Source organism: Corapipo altera, unplaced genomic scaffold (genome assembly GCF_003945725.1).
Source record: "Corapipo altera isolate COAL_440 unplaced genomic scaffold, ASM394572v1 61, whole genome shotgun sequence".
Classification (NCBI taxonomy): domain Eukaryota; kingdom Metazoa; phylum Chordata; class Aves; order Passeriformes; family Pipridae; genus Corapipo; species Corapipo altera.
The window spans coordinates 1,878,772-1,896,290 of NW_020884910.1; the positions used below are offsets into that span (position 1 = coordinate 1,878,772).

General features: G+C 45.5%; 1 protein-coding gene across 1 annotated transcript; it reads left to right on the forward strand.

Annotated features, from left to right (window-relative positions):
• The first annotated feature begins 2,981 nt into the window (after positions 1-2,981).
• LOC113952006 (phospholipase A2-like) lies at positions 2,982-16,133 on the forward strand. Its single transcript, XM_027653660.1, has 4 exons — positions 2,982-3,024; positions 6,234-6,399; positions 12,701-12,807; positions 15,896-16,133. Exons 1-4 carry the CDS (start codon positions 2,982-2,984, stop codon positions 16,057-16,059), a joined length of 480 nt encoding a protein of 159 aa, XP_027509461.1. The 3' UTR covers positions 16,060-16,133.
• Positions 16,134-17,519: the final 1,386 nt, after the last annotated feature.

Consider the following 17,519-nt stretch of genomic DNA (forward strand, 5'->3'; position numbering starts at 1 on the left):
TGACATAACATAGTAAGAATGTGATTAGCACTTAATACTGTTTAATAAATATGCCCATTAACTTAGGCAACAGTAACCAGTACTTGCACAGATAAATAAGAAACTTGACCAGTCAGTGGTGTGAAACAATCACAAGGAAGCAATACATTAATTCTGCTTCCCACTTTAAGGCTGAATTTGGACATCCCTCCCTAATACCCTGCAGAAGTCTTCAAACACTGCAAATATATTTGGCTGTGAAAGGAGTCTCTCTTTCTTTATTTCGTATTCATTGCTAAATGAGGGGCAAAAACCCTCATCTGTTATTTGGGGGGCTGTGAGAATGGGAAGAATAGAATTAATTTGTGATCTGAAATTTTATAATGTGGTTTTTTTATCAGGTTTATAATTCATCAAGGCTTTGAAAGAACAAGATTAAATGTCAGTTTTCAAATCCAAGTCATAGAGTAGACACTTTCGCCCCTTGGAAGAAGTTCCCAGGCTTGGGGATCCAAGGAATCCTGTAAAGCACCTGTAGAGGCTCCTCACAACTCCCTCTTGGTCCCCACTAAAGAAGCTTGCCAAGCACCTGTCAGGGTTGAAGCTTGCTCTAACAGGGCATGTTGTTCAGCCAGGCCCCCCACGGTGTTTCAAAGCCTATGTTCTTCTTTGCACTTCCACGGGATTGGTATCCACAGAGCCATTGATCACAGCACAACTGCCCTCCAGCATTCTCCTTCCTCAAACTTATATTCTTAAGGTTAAACATTTGCCAACAACAGCTCACATACACAGCAACCCCAAGCACAATTACAGGCTGGGTGGAAAATGGATGGAGAGAAACCCTGAGGAGAAGAACTTGGGGGTGTTGGTGGGTAAGAAGGTTGACATGACCCATCAACGTGCACTTGCAACCCAGAAAACCAAACATGTCCTGGGCTGCATCAAAAGAGCATAGCCAACAGGCCAAGGCAGGTAATTCTGCTCCTCTACTCCGCTGTGGTGAGACCCCACATGGAGTACTGCATCCAGATCTGGGGTCCCAACATAAGAAGGAGGTGGAATGTTGGAGCAAGTCCAGGGGAGGACAATGAAGATGATCAGAGGTCTGGAGCAGCTCTCCTATGAAGACAGGCTGAGATACTTGGGGCTGCTCAGTCTGGAGGAGAGAGGGCTATGGGGAGACCTTATATCACCTTTCAATACCTAAAGGGGGCTGACAAGAGAGATGAAGAGGGATATTTTTACAAGAGCGTAGAGACAGGACGAGGGCGAATGGCTTTAAACTGAAAGAGGGTAGGTTTAGATCAGATATGAGGAAGAAATTCTTTACTGTGAGGGTGGTGAGGTTACCCAGAGAAGTTGCGGATGTCCCATCCCTGAAAGTGATGAAGACCAGATTGGATGGGGCTTGGAGCAACCTGATCTAGTGGAAGGTGTTCCTGCCTGTGGCAGGGGGGCTGGAACTGATGATCTTTAAGGTCCTTTCTAACCCAAACCATTCTATGATTCAATGATTCTGTATGATTTGGCATTATTACTTGAGTAAATTAATAATTACTGAAGGGAGTTTCCAAAGGCAGAAGAACAAGCTGTGCAGCTCCTCTCAAGCCCCTCTGAGGTAGTGCAGGGAGCAACTGGGTGAGTGGTGCTCATGAGATTTGCTCAGTTCTTCTGTTTCATTTGCCCTGTATCAAAGGCACCCAGTATATACTGTATCCTGAAAACTTGCTTGGCAAAGAGTGCCAGCAGCTGCACTAGGGCAGGACTCAGCAGAAGGAAGACCATTAAATGACTTGCTGATGACCTTTGATTTGAGTACCAATATTTAGAAAGCAAATGTTTAAACCCATGCCATTAAGAAGGGAAGCACAGCTTTGCCATGGGCAACTCAGGCAAGGGGTGCTGCTGAGGCAGTCCAGGGCCATGCAGGGGAAGAGGGCTGTTTGCCCTCTTCCCCTCCCCTTCCTCTCCCAGCAGAGCAGCCCACCCTGCCCATCCTGCCCACACCAGGGAAGGGACAGATATTTAGACCCCAACAAGGCAGCTGGCTGCTACACCAAGAAGGGTGGGAGTTTTAGAGCTGTTTCAAGCCCAAAGGCAAAATAACTTTGGACATCCCTCGTGCCCACATTGCCTGAGACCCTGTACAAGTGGAGACTGTGCAATGAGAAGAACACCTTTCAATCCAGCTGCCTGCTGTGACCAGAGCTCAGCTGGCCCTGTGGGACTAGCTCCAGCTGCTGGTCTTCTACCTGGCTGGTACCCACATACTGATGGGACTTCATGAAATCAATTGATGTTGGTCAGGTGCAGCAATAGGCCAAGAGAGTATTTTTCCCTCGGAGTGGTGCAGAATTAGCTCTGCTGGTCAGTTTATAATTGGGTACTTGCACTTAACAGTATTCTTTCTGTTGGATTTTTATAGTTTTGTCTCTTCTTTTTTAAACATGAAAAATAATCAGTCTTAAAATAAAATAATTTTTTAAAAAATACCCTGGAAAGTGATCTATAAAAAGAGAAAATCCTTGCCAGGGGGATGCCACAGCAGCGAGCCCAAGCCACAGAAAGCCCGGTTGAAGGCTTCTCTTTTCCGCAGCTACTCAGAGGTTAACCAGGGTCTGTAAGCAAACAGCTTAAAGAAGGAGCCCGGCTTAGTGCCTGGTGTCTTGGGCTGTCCCAGAGACTACCACCCTAATGCCCTTCCAGCAGCCCCTCCCTCCCAAAGGTGATGCTGGGCAAACAGAGCCAGCCCTCGCCCCACGCAGCAAGGAGCCTTTTGCGGGGACGGACTGGACCCGAGCTGGGGCTCAGGGACATCGCAGAAGAGGGTGTTTCTCTTCAGACGGGCGCAGAGCCATGTATATATAAACCCTGGAGCAGCAGCCCGGGAGGATTGTTTAGCACAACCACACCTCGGCTCACTTGGCAGCACGGCGAGGCGCTGCCGGGAGTGCCGGCGGCTGAACCCCGAAGTACACGAGCGTGGAAGTGATCTGCCCATGGGCTCCCGCTGGCTGCTCATACTGATGCTGCTTCAGGCAGGTGAGTACCACCTCTCGGTCCCTCTGCCTTGCCATGCTCCCCCCCTGTCTGGGGACAGCCTCTCCCCTTGCCGTCAGCTTTGCCTTTTTCACAGCAGGCACCTCGGTGTGATTTGGCCAAGTGAGAAAAAAAAAGGTGTCACTGGACAATTTTCAACTTTACAGTGAGGGGCTGTGTAAGTGACCTGCCTGCCCACCTCACTTCCCAGCCCTGACTATGGTTTGCATAGCTGGGGCTGTATGACACAGGTCATTTTCTTTTTTAATAGTTTTCTGCTACAGAATTTTTAGTGTCCATGTTTCATAAAAATACCTTCTTTTTATACCAGTGACTATGGAGTAAGCAGTTTTCAATTAATCTGAATTTAAAATAATTTTTAAGAAGTCTGTTTATAAAAGCCATAAATGACATAAAGCCCCTACACACAGAGACAACAGTAAATGGCAAGTCTGAGGTTATACCTGCAGTAGAGTTTCAAAATAAAAAGCAAAACTCTGCTTTAATCTAAAGGCTACCAGCGTAAGAAGGACATAGAAAGTGTAAGTTGTCAGATCCACCTCTGCTCACCTCTCTGCAGGTATGTTCCTAGCCAAGGTGCTCCACTGCTCCATTTGTAGTATAACTAATGATTGGACATGCTCCTAGTGGATGTGGCTAGATGCAGGCTACTGCGGAGATTCAGACTTTTTCAAGGCTTTCCTAGCTGTACTGGCTTGGCTGCCCAGCATAGAAAAAGCAATTTCAGTTCTTGGTCAAGTTATTAGCTGTGCACCTGAATATTAAAATGTACTTTCTGGGGCTGACCTCTCAGCTGCAGCAACCCGCTGCTGGCTCAAAATCCAGGCAGCTTTCAAAGAACAAGAACATCAGAGGCTGCCTGGATGCCTCTTGCAGAACATGCAGCCCTAAGCACACTAATTGAGTCTTTTGGACTCAATTTCCTTTGGGGCTTTCACTCTACTTCATGAGCAGATCTGCACTGTAATTACAGTTCCTTGATCCTCAGAGATATCCCCAAAAGAAGAATGGCCTTTCTTCTTCTGGGTGAGGTACAGTTGCCTTACATCATTTTCAGCCAGTGGCCAACAGACCAAGTCCAGCAGTCCTGGCTTAAAAGGCCAGTGAAAGATAGCTATAAAAAATTCAAACTGCTCATCAGGAAGCCAGAGTGCCTACAAAGAAGTTTTTGTCTCCATTGGAACATTTTCAGGGTCTGCAAACTGCAACAGGTTAAAAAAGCATGATTTATTTCCCCGAATCCAAAGCAGCTTACTGCTTGTGATTTCCCCTGAGGTGCCTGAGAGCTTGAGCCCCCTTCTAACTCCAAAGCCCTGCTGTTTAGACAAGGAAAATAAGTGGTCTTCTTAGTTTTGAATAACACCCATATAATGTGTTTTTAGTATGCAACCTGAACACTCAAGTAGTGTTTAGGTGAGCAGCGCGGTTACTTTTTCAGGAATGTGCATTTAATCCCCGAGGAATGCCCCAGGAAGCAGAGAGAGGCTGTGCTGAAACCCCGTGCCATGCCGGGGACAGCCTGAGGTGCGATCGTCAGGGTGAAAATGGTGGAGGACAGGGATGAAAATAGTGGAGGACAGTGCCAGTTCCTGTTGGGGGCTTGGGCTGCGGAGAGGGAACAAAGCTCTGCTTTGTCCTTCATGAGGAGAGACCCTCGTTGTCCTCACCAGCGCTTGGATTGGGCTCAGAGGGCGAGCTAGCCCAGAAGATGTGGGGAGAGGCCCAAGCAAGGGGATTAGAGGCTAGGTTTTAAAAGGAAAGCAACTGTTTTAATAATAGTATTGAGTCCTTGGGTGGTTTAGGGGATTAATTAGTCCATGTTTGCACAACACTTTGAAGAGGTCAAGCGTGCTGCAGTAACCAGGGGCAGGTGGCAAAGCAACTTCAGTGTCAAGTTCCCAGCTCCCAGGCATCACTTCCCTCTCCATCCAAGCGTGCCATGAAGTCCCCTTGTTTCTTTTTGGAGTGGTTGTGCATGAGTAGGACAAGCACATGGGTTAGGCTGCTGGTCTGAGGGGTTTGATGCTACTGGTGAGTTGCTTTGCAGTTCAGGACAGAGTAGAGCAAAGCACACTTGGTCCTTCACAGTAAGCCCAGGCATAAAATACTCCTATTTGTCGCTGTTGCTAGCATGATAAGCATCAGCATTTGCAGCTGAGCATCACAGTGGTTTGAGTATTAGAGGCAGAGTATTCTTGGTTTCCATACCAGTACTGCAGAGTCTGTGGTTTCCAAAACAGTTCCAAATTAACATGCAAAATCACAGCACTGAAAAGTTGTAACTCTGAAATCTCCAGACTGGCTTGGGTGGTAATTCAGACACTTCAGCTGACATAGAGTTCCTTTCTTTTTTTTTTTTTTCCCCCCCAAATTAATGTGGCCAACCTGTTATGAACTGAGTGGAACATAATAACGGAAGTGGATGCAAGTGTTGCCAGCACTTCCAAAGTCTCAAAAGAAAGGTGATATATACATGGCTCTTGGCTAATGTAGGCACTCTGTGTATGTACCTATAGTACATACTCTTGACAAAATATGTACTATACAGGCTCAGGGACTTGTAGCTATCCCTTAATGCAAACTAATAGTACTGTCAGCTTTTTGCCACCTGGAGAATGAGTTAAAACATCCTGGATAGCAGATAATGTGAGAAATTTTGGGCAACACAGAAACCTCATTTTTTTCCAGAGAGCCCAGGTTAGGTCTGGTTGCATGGTTGTACTCTGCTGCTTCATGTCCCACTTGGGACCACAGCATAGCTGGAAAACTTTCCCAGGTTTGGAAGCTCTGGAGTGCAGAGAAGCCTAGCTGGCTCTGCATGGTGCCAGCATAGACCCTGCAAAGCTTAGCAGCTTGAGCTTTGTGATGTGCAAAACCAGGCACTCTGCTCCTGGGTGCAATAGAGCTGCAATCACAGACTAGTCGACCGAAAATAGTAAATCTTGCTTGAACTGAGCTCCCTTAGAAGTAGCCTGCTTGGGTATTTCTGCATCCACCTCTTGGTCATCCCAGACCTCAGGCAAAGCCTCCTGCAGAGTCCCCCTTACCAGCTGAATGTCATGGTTAGTTAGATTGTTAGGGCTGCAACCAACTAGCCAGTCAAATCCAAAACCATTTCCCTTTAAGGACTGTAGGAAAATCAGTGACAGGTGAGTTTAATTCCTCTGTGTAGCCATGTCCTGTCTTCACAGTTTGGAAAGGTGCTCTGGGAAAATCGCATTCACTGCACACTCGAGGAATCATTGAATTGGCTGGAGCTATATCATGTGGCACGGGACGGTCTCCCTTGGCATATATTGGCTATGGATGCTACTGTGGACTGGGAGGACGAGGCTGGCCTAAGGATAAAACAGACTGGTAAGAAAAACATCATCTGTGTGTCCAGAAGCAGTGAAAACCTCCCCACCCTTCCCTGTTTGTACTACTGTGTCTCCACGGACTCATTTCCTGCCTTGTGGAGAGGGAACTTAGTATATATGAACAGTACTGGGGATTTGTGGGTAAGGACCCACATATCACTTGGGATTTGAATGAGGGTTTAACCTCCTTTTGGATGAGACCTTGTGCTATGTGGGGTAGAAGGCAAAGGGGAAACCAGGATATAATTTCCTGAAATAGCTGAATATGTATTCATAGAGAGTAAACTCTGCCTGACAAAAAGAGAGTGATCCAAGGTATTTGGAGGGTTATTTAACCCAGGTCCTTAAAATGTCAGCAATGGGAATATCACTGTTTAGTCTCTTGAAGAAATCCAGATTGTTGCAAGGAGGAATCAATCAAACCTGTTGCCTTCCTTGCCTGTTAGTTCACACTGAATCAGGGAAGAACAACAAGGGGGAGCATGGTATTATTTCCCCTTTTCTTTATTAGTGGGGGGAGATGATGTGCTTGTTATTCCCAAGACTACAAGCAATGTGTCTAGGAAGTGTTGTAATCAGGTTTCTTTCGTGTACTTTGTGATTAGCATACATGTAAAGCTTGAGCACAGTGGACTCTTGTGTGCTCTGAACCTGTTATTTGCAATCTCATCCAGTTTGAAATACCAAAGGCAGAGCACACAAGTCTGTCTTTACCTAGTGGACACACCAGGCCTTACTGATAAGCAAGCCCTGCTTTAGCAGTGGTGAAGGCGGTCTGCAGCTCACTGGAAAGGAAACTGAGCTTTCCAGAATACCCTGCTGCTGGAGACATTTCACATTGCTACAAAATTTTGCTGAATTGCCAGGTAAGAAAAAGGGAGAGAAAAAAAAGGAAGAAAAGATGTCAAGGTTAAAGGCCAGCTCCTCTGTGGGCATGAAAAAGAAGTTGTCCCTTAAAACTAATGGAGCTGCCTTCATTAACGCAGTGAGATGTTATTCTCCCAAAGCCATCTCATCATGCCCCTTTTTTTTATCTGTGAAATATTTCTATGAACAGTCACTATGGGGCTCACAAATGATGAGTAACTACCTACAAAGGATCATAGCTTTCAGGTGTATAGGTTTCTTTTAACTTTTAGTAATATCTGTTGATCTGCTTATCACCATCTACAGCAGTGGATGTGAGGTGTTTAATTATTTCTGTTACCATTTACCAGTTGTCATAATAGAGCCTTTAAAGTAAAACATGACTTCACTAATTTGGAGTACTGCTTTTATTGAAGGGCTGAGCAGAGGGACCTAAAAGCTGTTTTCCATAGAGGCTGAGTGACCTCCAAGTTTATGTGACTCCAGGAGATGCAAGTAGTCAGCACTCCTGAAAAACAGAGAGTTAAATATGGCCACATATTCAGCAGCCAGTGTTTCTGCTGTTGTTTGAATCCCATTGGATATGGATTTTATCCTAAAAGCAGAAAATGAGACTTTGCAACTGGAAATGCCTCAAAATACCAGATAGTTTGTAAAAGGGAAGCTTGATCCTTTAAGTACAGTCATTATTATTCCTTAGCTGCAATGCTTGGCTGCAATAGAAAAACTGGGAGGTTTTATTTAGCTGGGAAGAACCAGCAATGCCCCACTAGATTTAGCCCTAAAATATTCTATTTTCTGTTTGTTAGAGAAATATTGATATCTGTTACAGAGAACTGCTGCAAAGACCAGTGTGGTTGAGTACTCCATGCCTGTGAAAGTGACCACGTTACTTTCCATAACTGCCATTCCAAAAAAGAAGGAAGCAGAGTGGCAAAACTACTGGCCATGAATGACAAACACTGTCTGAAATTACCCACTCTCTTGACATTCTAGGTTTGTTACTGAGACCCTTACAAAAGGAGTAATTTTCTTGTAACTCAGTCAATATGTCTAGACAGGGCTAGAATGCTTCTAAGCACCTCTCTTTTATTTGAAAAGAAAAAAGCCACTAAGTGGGCAATCCTTTTACAAGGTTTATTCCACACACTGACTTTGATGTGGTGTTGTCAGTAATTACCTTTTCCCTTTTGTTCTGCTCTTACAGTCTCACCACTTCAAGACATAATGGCATCTCTTCCACATCGTAAATAGATTTTTTTTTCTCCTTCTCCTTTCTGGTTCCCTAGGTTGCTGCAGCACCTATTTTGTAAAGCAAGACCTGGAGGGTGCTCAGTGTTTCCCTGAAAACACCAATGCCATGAGAGGCAGGGTGGCATATATGACTCATCTAAGTCATAGGATCATTAAGGTTGAAAATAATTTCTAAGATCATTGAGTCCAACCTTTAAGTCCTGGAAAACGCATAGGAAGGAAAACGATTTCTCCTCTGTTGCAAAGCTAAAGCAAAAGAAAAAGCCACACAGCAATGATGGGGCTGTTAACATGACAAATACGATGTGACAAATTCTTACTTTATTGGCCTTTGCTCCACAGCAGGGGTCTGGCCGGCTGATCCTTGGGGACCAGCCGGAGCTGTCTGTAGCCATTAGGGCTGTCTCATAGCCCAGAGGTGATGAACAGGTTGTTTACTATCTAGATGACACAGTTGTATTTGTTCTCCATACCTGTTGACCAGTGCTCTGCCGTGGTGTTGGCTGGCTCTGTTTGTGTTGGTGTTAGCAGGTTATTAAAAGCTTAACACTACTCTGACCCAGGTGCAGCAAAGGGCATTTCCAGACAGGAGGGGACTATCTGAAGGTGGCAAAGGACAACAAAAGGCTTCCTCAGTCTTTGCTCCCTGGCATCTCATCACATCTGAAACAGATGTTTGTAAAATATGAGCCAAAATCTTCTCACTTTGAGTTGGTGTAAGCTACATGTCACCCTGCTACAGCTATGGGTGTCATCAGGAGGAATTCCTGTAAGGGGAAACAAAACTGTGTCCCAAATCCTGTGGTTCTGCAGAATTTATACAATTCTCCCTGATTTCGCCAAGCCAGATAAGGAGCAGTGAGTTCTCACAGCTAACTCGCTCACCGCTCTAGTGCTTATTTGCTTGTCCTTGCCTGATTCCCAGACCATCTTTTTACTCCAGCAAGATCTGTTCTCTCTTCTCCTACCTCTTTTTGTGTTTGTTCCCTCTGGCTATTCATGAAGAACAGTTTCTTTCCCATGGCAGAGGCTCTTAACACCTTCCTTTGCCCATCTACCTTCATGTTGTTCTTCCTCCCCACGTACCTCCATCCCTGACACCACCTTTCCCAATTTGCCTCTTGGTTTACTCCCCAGACCTCACAAACCCTGTGATCAACAACGCCCTGCATCGCTACAGGCTGGGGACAGAGTGGCTGGAGAGCAGCCAGGCAGAAAGGGACCTGGGAGTGCTGATTGACAGGAGGCTGAACATGAGCCAGCAGTGTGCCCAGGTGGCCAAGAAGGCCAATGGCATCCTGGCCTGGATCAGGAACAGTGTGGCCAGCAGGACCAGGGAAGTGATTCTGCCCCTGTACTCAGCGCTCATGAGGCCTCACCTGGAGTACTGTGTCCAGTTCTGGGCCCCTCAGTTCAGGAAAGATGTTGAGGTGCTGGAGCAGGTGCAGAGAAGAGCAACAAGGCTGGTGAAGGGACTGGAGCACAAGTCCTATGAGGAGAGGCTGAGGGAGCTGGGGTTGTTTAGTCTTGAGAAGAGAAGGCTCAGGGGAGACCTCATCGCTCTCTACAACTACCTGAGAGGAGGTTGTAGGCAGGTGGGGCTTGGTCTCTTCTCCCAGGCAATCAGCAGTAGGACAAGAGGGCATGGTCTTAAGCTGTGCCAGGGGAGGTTTAGGTTGGATATTAGAAAGAAATTCTTTACAGAGAGGGTAATCAGCCATTGGAATGGGCTGCCCAGGGAAGTGATGGATTCTCCATTCCTGGAGGTTTTTAAGATGAGGCTGGATGTGGCACTTAGTGCCATGGTCTAGCAACTGTGGTGGTCGTGGATCAAGGGTTGGACTTGATGATCTGAGAGGTCCTTTCCAACCCGTCTGATTCTATGATTCTATGATTTCTACAGCTGGCACTCTGCCTCAGCTCAGCCTGATTGTGGCTCTCCACCATGGCCTCCTGTGCACTGTGTCCCATATATGAGCCACTGATGATGGGCCTGCTCTGCTCTCTGTCATCCTCCTGAGGATGGATTAGGCTTTGCTGAAGCTTCAGGTCTTAGCCAGGATGCCCTGGGCTACAGTAAATCCTCCAGATGACACATACCCCAGTTGTAGCTCAGTGCCTTAGTCCATCCCTGCCATATTTTATGACTCATTGTATATGGACTCAAATGTTGGAGAAAGCCAAGACTTTCACACTTTCCACAAGGCTGCAAATTCTTCTCTCCTTTAGCCTTTCATGTCTAACCTCTTCAGGACAAGCCCAGGAGGCAAGTGTTACTAGACCAACAAAGGTCTGACCCACAGCCTGTTACTCTTGTCATGTCCAACAGAACTGATTCCATAGGCTGGGTAAGGTCTTCTCAATTATAGCAATTGCTGCAACTCCTCATGGGAAAACTTCTAGATATGTATGTCCCATAGGGCTTAGTCCCTTTCCAAAGTCCTTTGAGGAGCTGGTATGGAAGATGCCACAATGTCTGCTACAATTAACTTATATTTCTATGTTTCACAATGCAGTGAGCAGTCTGGTTGTAATCCTCACACAGCTTTCATCTTCGGAGGTAGAGAAAAAAAGGCATTTAGTTTGCAGACTCATCTGTGGGATGAAATTGCTACTTTTAACCACTAAATTGGGACCTCAGTCAGTAGGGAAAGCAGGCTGAACTAAATACAGCCTCCATATAATCATAGAGGTTACATGAAGGCTGAATTTGATCTGTTGTCTCTTTCACCTGATTCACCTGATCTGGTTCCAGGGATTTTATTAGAATTTGCATCAGTGGTGAATTTTCTTTGCACTTCAAAAATTGGTGGGTTTTTTGGTTGGTTGGTTTGGTTTGGTTTGGTTTGTTTTTTTTCTCCTGGGCTTTATCACCTCACAGAGCCTACCATCCCTCATATCCATAAACCAATTTCTAAAAGGGCAAAATCCTCCTGCAGCAGAGGGTAATGAAGTTCCTGATGCTCCTAAGGTCTTGAATAAGGTACTGGCAGCTCCCAACATGTCCCTAGAGAAGCCCTATTTCTTGAACAAGAAATCCTTATCCTTCTCGCAGTGGTTTTCCACTTTTCCACAGGGACATAATGATGGATCTCAGACTTTTATTGACTTTTCAGGTACATTGGCTTCAGGTCTTGAAGATAATCAAGATCTTCAACTATGTTTGGTAATCTACAAGCACCCAGCACAGCCATGCTCCCTTTTGGTCAGCTCATCAACCTCTTGAACTGATTTACATTCACAACTCCAGAGCTTCTCTAAAAGCTGTCCACTCATCATTTACCCCTAAACCCAGCCTGTCTCGATTCCTCCTGCTTAGTAGAGTAGTTTCTCTGTAGAGTCAGAGCAATTGTGCAGGGATGGCTTCTGGATATACAGATCACTCCCATCTGCCTTCAGCCTCTGACTTAGCATCTTTGTTGAAACAACCTTTGTTATTCAGCAGAGAACCTCTTTAAGTGCTGAATCTTTTCTCAGTTTATTTTGAGTCCTTAAACTACCAGAATAAAATTCAAGTGGGGTCAAGTTTTATATAAATTCTGAAGTAATTGACAGTGAGAGTTATCTCACTTCCTAGTCTGTAGGACAGATGTCATCAGCTGAGCTACTCACTCTCATCCCCCTCTATGGTCAGCGAAATGCAATTGCACTTTCAAATACAATGGTTTTCAACTATGTTAGATCTCTGCAGCATGAAAATGTGAACTGTGCCCCAGATATGCATAGAGAGAGCATTTAAGGATCTGAAGTTAACTGATACAAATTTCACCACTGAGACTGATGAACTTGTAGCCAGCCCTCAGAAAATGGATGGGTCAAAGAGCATGTGTGAGGTCCAGGTGAACTGAAGAGATGAAGCTTCTTGGTGATATTGAGGAAGGCAAAAAACTTCCTTTCAGTGACATTACCATGTCTTGACCATATGTGCCTTTTTGAGGGCAGAAGCTCAAAGGAAGAAGCACAGTGGTGATGGGAGCAAATATGGCATTAATGAGCTCCTGAGAGATGTGAACCTTCAAACAGATGTCAGGATACTTGGTTCATCAGCAGATGATTTACTGACAGCCAGGGGCAAACGGTGCTGTCATGAGCTGTGTGTGAGCTGAGCCATCCTGGAGTATATGCAAACACGCAGGATGCAGGAGGACACCCAGACTCTACCTTTTATTCTCTCCCAGGTGCTGCCACATGCATGACTGCTGCTATGACAAGGCAGAGAAGGCAGGCTGCAGCCCCAAGGTGCAGCGCTACCGGTGGACGTGTGAGCAGAACACCGTGCGGTGCGGTAAGGAAATGTTTGCTCCTGTCAGGTGTGTTTCTCTCCCTCTGCAGGCACTAGGCTGACCAAAGAGCTTTGTGGGCCCCAGAGGCAGGTCTGTGCATGCTGAGCTGCTCTCAAAGCTGCTTTAAGAAACATCTATTCTCTACCAAGATCTCTGCCCATCCCTGGATTGACAGGCTTGCCAAGAGCCCCCAGTTAGAGCTGGGAGGAAGGCTGGAGCCCCAGCACCACCCATTCCAGGGAACCTGAGTGGTCCCCAGGCTGAAGAGTGAGAGTTGGGGTGTCCACAAGCCATCTCATTTTGGCAGGGGTACAGATGCCTCTCTGTAGACCTTCTACTCACTGGCATTAAGCATTGCCTGCTCCTCACTGACCTCTTTCCACAGCTGTGCAATGATCTACAGGGGTGCTCTTCCCATTGCAGTTTTGGCCCTCCCTCCAACAGGACTGTTCACTTTTTTACTTACCCTTATGTGCTGCTAGAGAAGAGCCATGCTGTTTTGCATGGCTGCAAGACAGGTTAAACAGGGTGCCAGCCTGCATCTCTGCCTCATGTGGGGCTCAGGTCTAAAATCCCCGGGTTCCAGCAGGGATTTTGAAGCTTGTAGAATCAAATGCTCTTCAGTGCTGCAGGCATACAGTGAGTGTAGGCTGTGCTGAGCTCCACAGCTGGTACCCAGTCAAGAAGGTTTGAATTACACAATCACAGACCGTCAGTGTCTTGCAGAGTTTGTTTTGACATGCACCAGATGACTTGAGTCTTAGTATTTGTCACTTCTAAGTCCTCAAGAAGTCCCTGGTGGTAAAATCCATTGTAGAACACTTTGAAAGTTTGAAAAGAAACACATGAGAGTAAAACTTGTCCCCATAATCATCAAAGCTACTTGCTCAAACATTAAAAGATACCTTATCAAAAGACCATATTCTATTGGTGGAATCCTCAGCCTCGCCAGCAGCTGAAAACATGCCAGGAGGTATGGGATGGGGCACAGCACATCTGCAGTTGCTCTTTTCCAAGTGCCAGAGCAACCTATTAAATACAAAGTGCTGGCTAAGGAATGTACCACTTTAATGTATAACTGCTCTCCCTTCCGCTTACCCACATTTCCATAAGTGACTGATACCCTCTGCAAGTCATCTTTAAATGAAAAAAAACAATCCTGTTTCTTTTTGCCATGAGGGAACAAGTTGTGAATATGAGATGTATCACTGAGTCCATGAGACATGTGCAGAGTCTGTCCCATAGGAGTGCAGTGGGCTGCAGTTGCTCTGACTTGGCTAACAAGCATTAGTTAAACAAATGCCATTAATTCCCTAACTGATGTCCAGGCAAGACCTGAGATGCATCCATGAGGGCTTGTTCTCCACAAGCCCCCAGCAGGTTTCACTTCCCCTGATATACCCCATGGGGACGAACAATAGAAATGTGTTCTGAAGGCATATTTCCTACCCCAAGCTACAGCACAGCAGGTGTTACTGGGGTGCAAAGGTATAATGTCTGATCCCATTCAAACAAAAGGGATGAAGAATTAAATTTCCAGGCATGCGTGCTGGGCCCAGGGTAATGATGTCCAGAAGCTTTAGAAGCAGAATTGTTTGCACTGTCATTCCAATGCAATAGGAATTAAATGCCTATTGCCTGACACTGTAACATAAACACAGACATTTTCATGTAAATTGAATGGAAACTCATTTTACCTGGGATTTCTCCTCCTTTTGCTACCATTCAGTGGTTTTATTTGTGATATGAAAATAATTGGCAAAACCATATTCTTCAGTCCATATATGCCATAATCTGTAGGCAAATTGCATTCAATAAATATCCGAAATATAGGAAAGGTTGTAAGTTATGGAGGCTGGTCAAAAAAATCATTCTACTCTAACAGAAATGCTGCAAAGCCAGACTTTTGTACTCACATTAGATAGTGGCTAGCACAGCATAGGAAGAACTAAAGGAGCAGAAGGGCAAGATTGGTATATCACGCAAGATAGGTAGCTAAAAAAAAGTGGCGTTAGTGCTAAAGAACTAGTTGGTAGGATCCTTGAAACACTTTTTACCAGTAAATGTGTGATTGTTCAGACCAGCTCAGGAAACACAGGCTTTATTTATTTATCAGATACAGGGTTGATCCAGCAAAGACCAGTGTAATCTGCAACAATTCCTGTACTCATTGCAGTTAGTTTTGGAGTGAAACTTTGCATGAAATTATATATTGAACTTTGCAAACTGGAGGTTTTGTGGGTGTTAGATAATCCATGGTAGCAGCCTCAAAGAAACAAGGCACTTTTCTTTGAAATAATATTAACCCAATGGCTGCATTTGAGCCACCTAGAGGTGGGATGGGGTTCATTAACCCCAAATCAGTCATTTGCAATGTAGCCATCTAAGCTGGTGGCTTTGATGTTCCTTATGGTCCTTACTTAGTCATGTAGTCATGACTAAGTTGCATTCTCTACAGTTCCATGTATGGTTTTGATCAGCTTTGTTAGCTGCTGGCTCATAAAATTCAAGTACCTGGCCTGTTGCAGAGTTCCTTGGCTCCTCTGCCATGGTCAGAGAGAGATGTAACATTAACTAATGGAACATGAGCGAAGAATGCCCAGTGGATGCTGCTATGCCCTCAGGTTTCTGCCTATGGGAGGCTTCTCCTTTCAAAGCAGCATTTTTTTTTCTTTCAAAATCAGTCTGTTTTGCAGAAGGAAGAATTAGAAGGGAAATTTACTGACTGAGGAAAGGTAGAATATTTTTAGTTCAGGCTAAGGTAAAATAATTTTCTTCTTTAGCTCTGACTGCTGAATTAAGCCCCCATTGATCACAGAGCTCTAGAAGCAGGGAGTGCTCTGTACTGGGCAAATTTTTATATAAGCACTGCCAATTTACATTTAGTTGCTACTTTGTGATGCTCTTGGTCTGTTGACAGAGAGAGGACAGGGGAGGGTCAGATTCACTCACAACATGACATGTTGGGCCTGCTGCCACAGCCTCTGATCCCTAAGAGTTGCTTTTTCAGGGAATTGTTCCTCCTAAAACTGTTTCTTGCCTTCAACTGATATAGAATCTCTCATCCTCTGCTCACATTTTCTTTTGCAGGTAACCTGACAGACCAGTGTGAAAAAATGGTGTGCCTGTGTGACCAAGAAGCAGCCAAGTGTTGGGGAGCAGCCCCATACAACCCACACTTCATCCTCTGGCCAGATTTTTTATGTGGACGGACTCATCCCACCTGCCATGTCAGAAATGGGGGGCCAGAATAGTCTTTTTAGGACCTTTCTTCCAACCCTTTGAACACAAAGGTGCTGCAATAAAATTCTTCCTCCTTTACCAGAGCTAACAATGGTATGAAAGAATTTCTATCAGGCCAGGGTTTATGGGGAGGAGAGACAGACCAGGCAGGCACAGTGGTGGAGTTGCCCTCTATGTGAGGCACATGGAATGTATCGAGCTCTGTCCTGGGGTGGACAACGAGCAAGTTGAGAGCTTATGGTTTAGGGTAAAGGGGCAAACTAGTAAGGGTGACATCATTGTGGGTGTTTGCTACAGGCCTCCTGGTCAGGAGGAGGAAGTGGATGAGGGCTTCTACAGGGAGTTTGAAGCAGCCTCAGTCAGACTCTGGTTCTGGTGGGGGACTTTAACTACCCTAACATCTGCTGGAGAAGCAACAGGTGACAAAAATAAGTAAGAGACTGGAACATCTCTCTTATGAGGACAGGCTGAGAGAGTTGGGCCTGTTTAGCACTGAGAAGGTATGACTGAGAGGGGACCTCATCAATGTCTATAAGTATCTGGAGGGAGGGTGTCCAGAGGATGGAGCCAGGCTCTTCTCGGTGGTGCCAAGCAATAGAACAAGAGGCAATGGGTAGAAACTGATGGCACAGGAGTTTCCACTCAAATATAACGAAGAACTTCTGTACTGTGCAGGTGACCCTTCACTGGAACAGGTTGCCCAGAGAGGTTGTGGAGTTTCCCTCAGTGGAGATATTCAAGACCTGTCTGAACACAATCCTGTGCAATTTGCTCTGGGATAACTCTGCTTGAGCAGGGAGGTTGGACCAGGTGACCCACTGTGGTCCCTTCCAACCTGACCCATTCTGTGATTCTGTGACAGGGTGAAATATATGCTGAATTAAGGACAAGATCCTGGTCTGATCATGTCCTTTGCAGAAACAGAGGGTTTGGCCTGCAGTGCAGTGGGAACACATTACCTGTCACCAAATGGCTTTCTTTTTTTTTTTTTAAATCACAGAATCATAGGGTAGTTTGAGTTGAAAGGGGCCTTTAAAGATCATGTAGTTTCAATCTCCCTGCAATGAGCAGGGGCATCTTTAGTCAGATCAGGTTGCTCAGAGCACAGCTGTCTTATCCCTCATGCTCCTGCCTCCCAGCACTAGGGACACTTCTGAGCTGTGTTGCAAGGATCAGTGTTTCTGACTTCTACTTACTGATAGGTGCAGCCATACTTTGCAAAAGAATATACTCCTCACGTGTTACACAGGTTTCAGAGCTGATATGCTGCTCTCTGATACAAATAGAAGATGGTCTCCTATATTGGTACATCCCCCTGTCACTGACTGTCTGGGAATCAATTATTGTCACGTCAGGAAAAGGAGACTGTGGAGAACATCAGTCATGTCAAGAACATTTTCCCTCTCTCCTCTTTTTTTTTTTTTTTAGGGTATTAGAGGCTTATATTGAAACACTACATTTTCTTCTGACA

Coding starts and splice junctions, on each gene's coding strand:
- LOC113952006 (XM_027653660.1), top strand. CDS start 2,982: ATGGGCTCCCGCTGGCTGCTCATACTGATGCTGCTTCAGGCAG. Junction 3,025..6,233: donor ACTGATGCTGCTTCAGGCAG/GTGAGTACCACC, acceptor CTGTCTTCACAG/TTTGGAAAGGTGCTCTGGGA. Junction 6,400..12,700: donor CCTAAGGATAAAACAGACTG/GTAAGAAAAACA, acceptor ATTCTCTCCCAG/GTGCTGCCACATGCATGACT.